Genomic DNA, 10,000 nt, shown 5'->3' on the forward strand with positions numbered 1-10,000 from the left:
GCAAAACCCCTGTTAAGTTCTCTGAGAAGAAACGTTCGACTGTCTGCGTGGGATCTTGTTCTACGTCGTGGTCTTATAGTATTGAAGAAAAGGGACCAATCAGTGTTTTTCTCGTGTAAGAAAGGTGAAGTAAAATCAGTCAAAATTTATTATTAGGTTTATATTGGGATCAGTCCGGGGACCGAGTGCCAGCCCCTCGGGGCTGTACCTTCAGATGGAGAAGATGATTTTTGAAGACGGACGGTACCATAAATGTGAACAATTTGATAAATGGGCAAAACTAAGTAATTCAATAGATAGATAAATCACCAAATGAATAGATTAATTGAACAATATATAGGCAAATAGCTACGTGAGACTGTAGATGATTGATGAACAACTAATTAGGTAGATTTTAGAGAAGTCAAAAGAAGATGAAAGAGCATGTAGATAGATAGATAGATGTTATCTTTGTGGTTTGCTTAGGAGAATCCACGAAATGTGTTACAAAAACTGTCTTTGCAGGAAGTGCGTTATCCTATTTAACTAGACGATTAGCAAGGTTCGTTTTACCTTCCTGTTCCACAAAAAATATTTTGAATTTAAGATAGCTCAAAATGAATATGGTAGTTACCGATTTCCCGGAAATCGCGGGTCTTCTGCAACAGGTTGATGGATTGATTGAGGCTACACTTGACCAATTTATTCTGGCTAACGCCAAAGGAATTTCTCCAGTTTGGGATAAATCGCCTCAGGGCTTTAAGACTTTAAGACTTGTTCATCATCAATGATGACGCTCTTTATTTCTATTATAGTAATCACCAACCGAACTTCTTAACAGAAATGAAGCAAAAAACTAAATGAATATATGAATGATTAACGATGATGGTTATGTTAATTATAACAGACAAATAGATCAAACTGACACTTATTCAAGAAAACCAAACTAGAAACTGGTTTAGATTATATTATCAGGCGCGTTTAACCACCATTTCATCTAAAAACTTTTCACGATAATGTCAACCATAACAACAACTTGCCATAAACGCTGCCAGATGTGCGATGTACTGGTCGTGTTCATGAAATTCCCACGGACAAGTTATTGCCTTGAGAAAAAAATTACACAACACTCACATTAATCAGTGTTAATCTCTTCCAGTGATAAAAGAAGAATAAGAAGAAATAGAAGAAAATCGTACCACACACGATGGAAAACGACAAAGAAAAGATGTCCAAGCCTTGGAAGTCGAGAGAGAGCGAGATCGAAGAACTGGAAGACTTCGACGACACGGGAACCCGTTGTGGGTTCGGGAGCTTCAAACCGGATTGGCTCCAAGTAAGTTCTTCGAGTCTTCCTTCCCCAAATCTGTTCAACCGCATCATTCACGGGAACTTCGAAAATCAGAAATGACTGCCATTTATTTTGTTTATTTGTTTGTTATTATGTCTCTTTATTACTATTTGTTTGGTTTTCATTTATTATTAGTTATCCGTCAATTTATTATTATTCACTATTTACCTGTTTATTATCTAACTATACCTATGCATTTATTTATTTTATCCATCATTATTTATATTATTATAATCTTTACTTATGTTTTTATTTATCATTATTATATTATTTCCGCATCCGACCTAGTTATGGACCAAAAGGTCTCCTTGTCGGCATGCTCCACCTTTGTAATCCTTTGTCTCTCTCGGGGGACCGCCATGGCTCAGTGGTAGCGCGCGCGTCTGGTAACCGCGTGGGGATTTCGGGGATGTGCTCCAATCCTGGACACGGAGCAGAGGTTAGGAAGACCATCTATTCTTCGTCCTTCTTGCTTCTCCTCTTTCTCTCATTTTCTTTGCCCTCCTCTTCCTTTTTCTCCTACTCTTCCTCCTCTTTCTCTTCCTCCTTATCTCCCTGTGGACGGGCACTCGATCCCCGGACTGGGTTTGGTACCCACCCGGAACTCAACCTTGCAGGTGGTCAAGAACTGTTCATACATGAACGCAGGAGACGGTGTCCACGCTTATGCCACATCAGTGACGATACCCGGAGGAGGCTGAGATGACCTCAGGTACGAGACGGGCATCGTTTCAGGGCCATTACTCAGAGAAGGAGGAAGAGAGAGAAAAGGGAGGGAAGGAGGAGGAGGAGGAAGAAGAGGAGAGGAATAGGAGGAAGAGGAGGAAGAGGAGGAGGAGGAAGTGGAGGAGGAGGAAGTGGAGGAGTAGGAAGTGATGGAGGAGGAGGAGGAGAAGCAGGAGGAGGAGGAGGAGGAGGAGGAGAAGAGGCAGGAGGAGGACGAGGAGGAGGAAGAGGAGGAGGAGAAGAGGCAGGAGGAGGACGAGGAGGAGGAAGAGGAGAGCAGCTGCTGGTTGTCAGGTCTTACATAAAAAGCTGGATGAGAGATCGAGTTGATAATGAGATTATTTGGCTTAGTCCGGAGATCAAGTGTCGGCCCCTCGGTCCTGCACATCCAGATAAAAGCGAGGGTGATGGGATTCGAAGATGAGCTGAAGGGAGCTTATCCTTCCCGACGTCCGTCTCGTAGGACCACCACAACCAGAAATCCTTGGCCCATTTTAGACCTTTTACATCCTTAAACGGAGGATTTGCGCCTCTGGACACTTGATTCTGGCTAACGCCTAAAGGTTTTGGTCATCCTAGAAGAACCTCTTGGAAGTACTGGGTGTCTTTCCATCTCCGAAGTCGTGGGTTCTTCCCGAAGTGGGTGTTCTTCACTTTTATCAGACTTCTTCGGAGACGCTGTTCTGTGGGTATCTTTTCTCCGCTGCTTGTGGCCTCTTGGGGGTCTCCTGTCTTAAGCTTCTTCCTAGGTGCTTCCACGTTTCTTCTTCGTTATCTTTGATGATTTTAATGTGTTTTATTTTTACGTTTCATGTTATTTTCATGTTTCTTTGTACTAATTTTTTGCCTAGTTTTGATGTTGGTTTTGTGCTACATTCATTTTTTTTTTTTTTTATACACCTTTGTTTTAATTTTTTTCTTTATTCTTTTGTGATTTTTTTTTGGACAGTGCCTTGCCCGAAAGGAGATGTACATCCTTATATATTGCATCAACGGTCTTACCATTGGAATGTTCTTCACATACACAGTATCAGTCCTCTCCACGATAGAAAAAAGATTCAAATTCTCCAGCAAGATAACAGGTAATTCCGATGAAATCTTTATTTCATAATATTTATATTTTTTGTCGTACCGGCCGAGCACTCCCTAAGATGAGACACCATTTGAACCACAGATTTGATTTTTGGTTTCTGGTAATACTTTTCCACTGGTGGAAGCAAAGCGTCAGTTTCTGGTTGAACGCTTACGAAGGGTGTGTTTAAAGGGTCGGAAACTGATCCTGCCCTCTTCAACCTCCCTTTATTTGGTTCTATGTAGAGAAAAGAGCTTATGGATCAAGTTGGTGTCCTGTGATGTTATCGCCATGACAGCGTAGCGAGTCGGCTAACGGTAAGGTATTGAAAGCAACGGTTGGACCCACAATACTTTACTGACATCACACACTCCTCATACAAATCTCCCGGCTCAAGTTGTGCTTGACTGAACCAATCACGTGCGAGGCGTGAGCCAATCAGGAGCGGCGTAGGAGGACAAGTCGACACGCTTCCTGACTTGACATCCTGTTGTTACTACCATGTTCGTGTTACTCTTCACCACAACTAAATTACCTTAACCTCATATAGGAATTGGCGGTTCGAATCCTGCCACCGGTGAAGTTGAACCAAGGGCATGGTTCATTAAATTCCACGCTACAAAGTACTCTGTGAGGGGCACAGTCCTAGCCTTCCGATAGGGGGGAGTTTGTGACGTTAAATCATATCATCACCATCATGTAGACACCAGGACCCTCACAACGGTGAAAATCACACTCCCTCCCCCCAAGCCGCGATGTCCTTGGTTTCATTACTCTACTTGTACATGCCTCCCGGCTGTCGCCAAGCGATTTTATTCACCCCAGATGCCGTCAATTCACCAGTTTCTTCGTCTCTCCTCCTCAGGAGTAATCCTGGCCGGGAACGACATCTCCCAGGTGTTGCTATGCATCCTCATCTCCTACTTCGGGAACTACGGCCATCGGCCTCGATGGGTGGCCATCGGTGCCATCAGCGGGGCCATCAGTAGCCTCCTAGCCGGCGCCCCCCACATCCTCTACGGCCCGGGCGAGGAGGCGGAGAGGTACAGCAACCTCGCCCTCCAAGGAAGTGCTAACATTTCGAGTGCCGTCGACTCCAAAGGTATTGATACGTCAAGGGTGACCTAATGGGGTGGGTGGGTGGGTAGGGGGGGATTCCTGTTGTGTTTTTAATTTGGTCCCTGTTTTAACCCATAACTCCTTTTTCCAAAGTATCCTTCTGTTTCCTTTCTTCTACCTCTCTCCTTAATTCCCCCTTTCTCTCACACCCTTAGTAGCTAGATTGATAGATAGATAGATAGATAGATAGGTAGACAGATAGATAGATAGATAATCCGCTGTACGCGTCCCTTCATCGATGGATGACATTTTTCTTTCAGACGACACCTCGGACGGCCTGTGTTATCTGCCCTTCGAGCAGACATGCGACGCCGACGCTCAGGGCCTCGACTCGGAGGCCGAGTTGGGGGCGGTCGTCCTCCTCTTCATCTCGCACTTCTTCGTGGGCATCACCATCAGCATCTTCTACTCCATCGGCTTCACGTACCTCGACGACAACATCGACAAGAAGGAGATGCCTTTCTATTACGGTACAGCTCTTGGGTAAAGTTCCTGTAGGGAGTGGAAAACGTTGATATGGCGTACGTATATGGATTGAATGAACGAGGGAAGATTATCGAGAAGAATGTGAAGCGAAGAAGTGGATGGGTTGAAATTGAGAAGACCAGGAATGAGGTAGAGGGACGGGATGAAGTGGGCGTTGAATGCAAGGAGTGAAAAATATTATATAGTAGCAATTGGCAAATTTTTGTAAATGGATGTTTTTGTCTGCTCCGTGACATTTTCGAGAGAATTGGAGGGTGGGGTGGGGGCTCAAGGTTTCTGGCCCTGCTGTAGAAATGCTGCGTCCTGCTGCATTGGTTCTAACCCAAGCGGTGTGGCGGGGTCAGGGATGACCCCTCAACCCCGCTTTGCTAAGATGAGAGGGACATCAAATGGGTTTCTGGATGGATGTGGGACGAATGTTTTGAATCTGCCATCCCTCCTTTTACAGGGGGAAAGGTCTTTGGGCATATTTTGTAATACATTTTTATTTATTTTATTTTTCAGCTTTGTCTTTGATTCTTCGCACTGTTGGGCCAGTCCTCGGGTACTTCATGGGAAGCCGCTGCCTCAAGCTCTGGATCACACCAAGCATTGAGCCGAACTTGACGATCAAAGACCCTCGATGGGTTGGAGCTTGGTGGCTTGGTAAGTAAAAAAAAAATATATATATATATATATATATATATATATATATATATACACACAAACAAATTATCAAATAATAGTGACAACCTATGTCACATCACTCCAAACTTTGATCTGGTTTCTTGTCTTCCATTTGGTCCTCCTCTTCCACGCTTCCTGTTTTGTGTTGTCCAATCTGCACCACATTTCTTCCATCTGTCATTTTATTTTCTATTTACTTGTCCTTCCCAGTTCCATTTCCATCCCTCTACCGCCTCGACAGAACATTTTACTCCTCTTTGCTCTCTTACCCATGTTTCCATTTCAATTTTTTCGGCGCTATTCCAAGCATTGACCTTTTCAGTCTTCTCTTTGCACTCCTGAATTCAGTTTGCAAGTTCCAAGTTGCACATCCACAAGTCAATAGTGGAAATATACAGTGTATATTTCCACTATTGATTTGTGGATGTGCAACTTGGAACTTGCAAACTTTGTGCTTCAAATACACTGGTACGGAATCTCGTGATGTTTCTACCTAAATGAATAAACCTTTCCCCCATTTCACTATTTATACACGATTTACATCAGTCATGACTGTCGCCAGGCAATTTTATTCAACAAAGCGAGGCGTCTGCAGTGAAACGCTTAAGAAACATGAATCTCACACTATTAAAACACACAAGTTTTTGAATCTCAATGCTGTTAAGAGAGAAAAGGGGACCATTGACGGATGCCTGCTAGCGGTGGTTCTGAAAGATGGACGCCAGTGACTTGGACACCAATGACTTTCCTCTCCCTGAAGAACATCTTCAGAACCCGTCAACACCTCCATACAGGGGTGACAATCTGTCTCCAGACCAGGCACAAAATCTTTATAAATTTAAAACTGCATTTCCTTCAGCTTTTCACATAAAGAAAACTGCTTTCTTCCTCCAAGTACAAGACGGTGACAATCTATCCTCCACTGATGAAACAAGGACAGCAGTCTAATGTTTCATTCCAGAGAGAGTTGAGGGCTTTCCAGACCCTACAAACCCGCGGGTTTCCAGTCTGTGAATCTCGAAGGGACAATTGCTTCCTTAAGTCATTCCTCATCCAGTATATCACAGACTACTGATATATTGCTTACCAATTACAACTAATGATTAATTATTTTTGTTATTACCATTATTGTTAGTTATCTTTTATTAATTTCTTATGTACGTCACCCATGCAGGCTACGTCGCCCTCGGCTTCCTCACACTTCTCTTCAGTCTTCCCTTCTTCTTCTTCCCCCGGAAGCTTCCGGAGGCCGCCAAGCGCGAAGCATTGAAGGCCAAGAAGGAGTCTGAGAAGTCGAAGCTGGCGAACTCCGTCGAAAAGACCAAGGATACCTCGAAGTCGGAAAAAGAGGTCCAAGGGACGAAAGTGGAGGCGAAGAAGATGGAACTGGAAGTCGCTCACAAGAAGAGAGACTCCAACTCCAAGGAGGCGGAGAGCCGGGGCAAGGAGGGCAAGGCTAAGGAGACCAAAGTCTCTAAATTTGTCACGTCTCTCATGGGTTCGCCCTCTTCGAAAACTGGCAACGATCACCAGAAACCTTCTTTGAAAAGTAAGTTCTTTTGATGCCACTTTAGCAATAACGCTCGTTCTGAAATTGGCTTCTTTCTGAAACATTTCGTTCATGAATTTTGGCTTTTACTATTGTTGAGCAAGCTCATTTGAAACTATGGACATTTGATAGAAGACGGCGTGTGTGTGTGTGTGTGTGTGTGTGTGTGTGTGTGTGTGTGTGTGTGTGTGTGTGTGTGTGTGTGTGTGTGTGTGCGTGTGTGTGTGCGTGTATGCAAGAGTACACACGCGAATGTGTATTACTTTAATAGTGAAATTGGTACGAATATTGATACTTATAAGATTTCTAATATTAAATGTACACAACTAATCATACGATTTCCTACTGAACTTAAACTTATATATATATACGTATATAAATATATATGTATACATATATACAATGCACAGATCTCCCGAAGGCCTTGCTTAGGCTCTTCACCAACAAACTGTGGATGGGGAACATGTGTGGGACTCTGACGTTCGCCTTCGCCTTGGCTGGCTACTGGTACTTCAAACCAAAATATCTGGAGAACCAGTTCAGAAAGAGTGCCAGTGATGCCAACTTCTATACAGGTTCGTCAATACTGATCCTCTCTCTCTCTCTCTCTGTCTCCTTCTCTCTCTCTGTCTCCTTCTCTCTCTCTCCCTCTCTCTCACCATAATAAACCCGGGTCAAGGGCACACAAGGTACTGGCTGCATGAATTTTATGCATTCAATACTCTAAGGCACCCCTACGGATAGGAGCTACTCTTCCTCCTTCCGAGTACCCTCTTCCAATCCCATCTACCTCTACAACTCTATCAGTTCTGCGAGATATTCTCTATAATAATCTATTCTATTACGTATTTCCCGTGATTAATTCGTTCACCCTATTATCTACTGACCTTATTCATTTGTCTATTCATTTATTTATCAATTCATCTACTTATCTTATCTATCTGTTCATTTACAGGTGTTGCTAGTTTAGTGGCGTCTGTCATCGGTCTTGCTTTGAGCGGCGCCATCTTACGGTGGGTCCGCCCCCGGGCCCGCGTGGTGGCCGGCTACGGCATCTTCCTGACCCTTTTCTCGGCAGCCTCCATGTTCACCCTCATGTTCATCGGCTGCCCCAAGCTGGACATCAAGGGCCCGATCCCCGGGTGAGTCCTTCAGACTTCTTTCCCACGAAGAAACCAAATAACTATAGGCCTATAAGTTTGACTTCAATCGTAGGAAAAATAATGGAAACTATCATCAGAGATGCTATCGAACATCATTTAGAAAGTAATCGTTTGATAAATGATAGCCAGCATGGTTTCAGACGGAAACGTTCTTGCGTGACTAACTTACTCGAATTCTACAACACAGTTATCTCGAATTATGACAAAAGAAACAATATAGATTTAATATATCTAGACTTTGCAAAAGCTTTTGATACCGTCCCACACGAAAGACTACTTACTAAACTAGCTTTGCATGGAATAAGTGGTAGCCTATTAGGTTGGACTAATAATTGGTTGAATGGTCGAAAACAGAGAGTTGTTTTAAATGGAAAAACTTCTGGATGGAAAAGTGTTGCAAGTGGAGTTCCTCAGGGTTCCGTTCTTGGGCCACTTCTATTCATAGTATATATAAATGATATAGACCATGGACTAAAATCTACTGTTTCCAAATTTGCTGATGATACAAAACTGTGCGGAGTGGCAAATGATCACTCAAACCAATTAGATATTCAAGAAGATTTAGATCAATTACAGCAATGGTCTGAAAAGTGGCTAATGAAATATAACACAAGTAAATGCAAGGTAATGTACATAGGTAAAAATAACAGTAAGTACGATTACAAGTTATTTGGAAATTCGTTAACAAAAGTGGATAGTGAAAAAGATCTCGGCGTAATTATCAGTAACGACCTCAAATCATCCAAGCAATGCATTTCAGCCTCTGAGAAAGCAAATAAGATTCTGGGACTGATTGCGCGATCTTTTGATTTCAAAAGTCCATCACTCATTAACAAGCTATATAAATCGTTAGTTCGTCCACATTTGGAATATGCTGTTTCCGTATGGTCACCGAATCTCATTAAAGACATTGACAGACTGGAAAAAGTACAACGGCGAGCCACAAAACTGATTCCAAATATCAAAAATAAATCATACGAAAATCGACTAAAGCACATGAATCTGTTTTCCCTAAAAAAGCGTAGACTCAGAGGTGACTTGATACAGGTCTTTAAGATTTTAAAGGGAATTGACAACATCAAAAGTGACAAAATTTTCACATTGAATGAGAATCAGACAAGAAACAATGGTCTCAAACTGTCCGGAAATAGATTCAATTTGGAAGTAGGTAGAAACAACTTTGCCAACCGTGTAGTTAATGAATGGAATAAACTTCCTGCACAGGTAGTGCAATGTAGTTCAGTTCAAAGCTTTAAGAATCATTTAGATAAATACTTAAGTAAGATGCTGTAATGATTATAATTTATCTTATATTATTTGTTTTTGTTTTGTTATCATTTGTCTGTCTGATTTTAATTTATTAATAGTTATATGTTAATTTATTATTTACTATTTACCTGTTTGTTTATCATTTTAACTATACCTATGCATTTATTTATGTATTTTATTTGTTATTTACATTATTATAGTTTTTATTTATTATTGTATTACTAATATGATATATTTTTTTGGCATCCGACCTAGATATGGATCAAAAGGTCTCCTGTCGGCATGCTCCGCCTTTGTAATCCTTGTAATCCTTTGTAAGTCGAAGACCTCTGGGTTCCTCCAGCAGGTTGGAGACCTCTAGGGTGCTTCTCGAAGTTGAAGACTCTCAGGGTTCTCCTTGATGTTGAAGGCCTCTAGACTCTCCCACGAAGTCGAGGACCTCTGGGTTCCTCGAGGAGGTTGGAGACCTCTAGAATCCTTCTCGAAGTTGAAGACTTTCAGGGTTCTCCTTGATGTTGAAGACCTCTAGACTCTTCCACGAAGTCGAGGACCTCTGGGTTCTTCAAGGAGGTTGAAGACCTCTAGAATCCTTCTCGAAGTTGAAGACTTTTAGGGTTCTC

The 10,000-nt window shown here is 42.4% G+C and overlaps 1 protein-coding gene across 1 annotated transcript in view; it reads left to right on the top strand.

Moving 5' to 3' along the window:
- LOC143040650 (solute carrier organic anion transporter family member 74D-like) overlaps window positions 1–10,000 on the top strand; it is a 40,064-nt gene that overhangs the window by 21,477 nt on the left and 8,587 nt on the right. Inside the window, exons 2-9 of the mRNA XM_076211874.1 lie at window positions 1,139–1,315; window positions 3,006–3,138; window positions 3,994–4,230; window positions 4,508–4,717; window positions 5,238–5,378; window positions 6,574–6,948; window positions 7,359–7,523; window positions 7,904–8,090. Coding sequence (XP_076067989.1) covers window positions 1,187–1,315; window positions 3,006–3,138; window positions 3,994–4,230; window positions 4,508–4,717; window positions 5,238–5,378; window positions 6,574–6,948; window positions 7,359–7,523; window positions 7,904–8,090 — 1,577 coding nt within the window. The 5' untranslated portion in view covers window positions 1,139–1,186. The remainder of the gene's footprint in view (window positions 1–1,138; window positions 1,316–3,005; window positions 3,139–3,993; window positions 4,231–4,507; window positions 4,718–5,237; window positions 5,379–6,573; window positions 6,949–7,358; window positions 7,524–7,903; window positions 8,091–10,000) is intronic.

The sequence above is a fragment of the Oratosquilla oratoria genome, chromosome 29 (genome assembly GCF_046742065.1).
Source record: "Oratosquilla oratoria isolate Oo_2021 chromosome 29, ASM4674206v1, whole genome shotgun sequence".
Taxonomy (NCBI): domain Eukaryota; kingdom Metazoa; phylum Arthropoda; class Malacostraca; order Stomatopoda; family Squillidae; genus Oratosquilla; species Oratosquilla oratoria.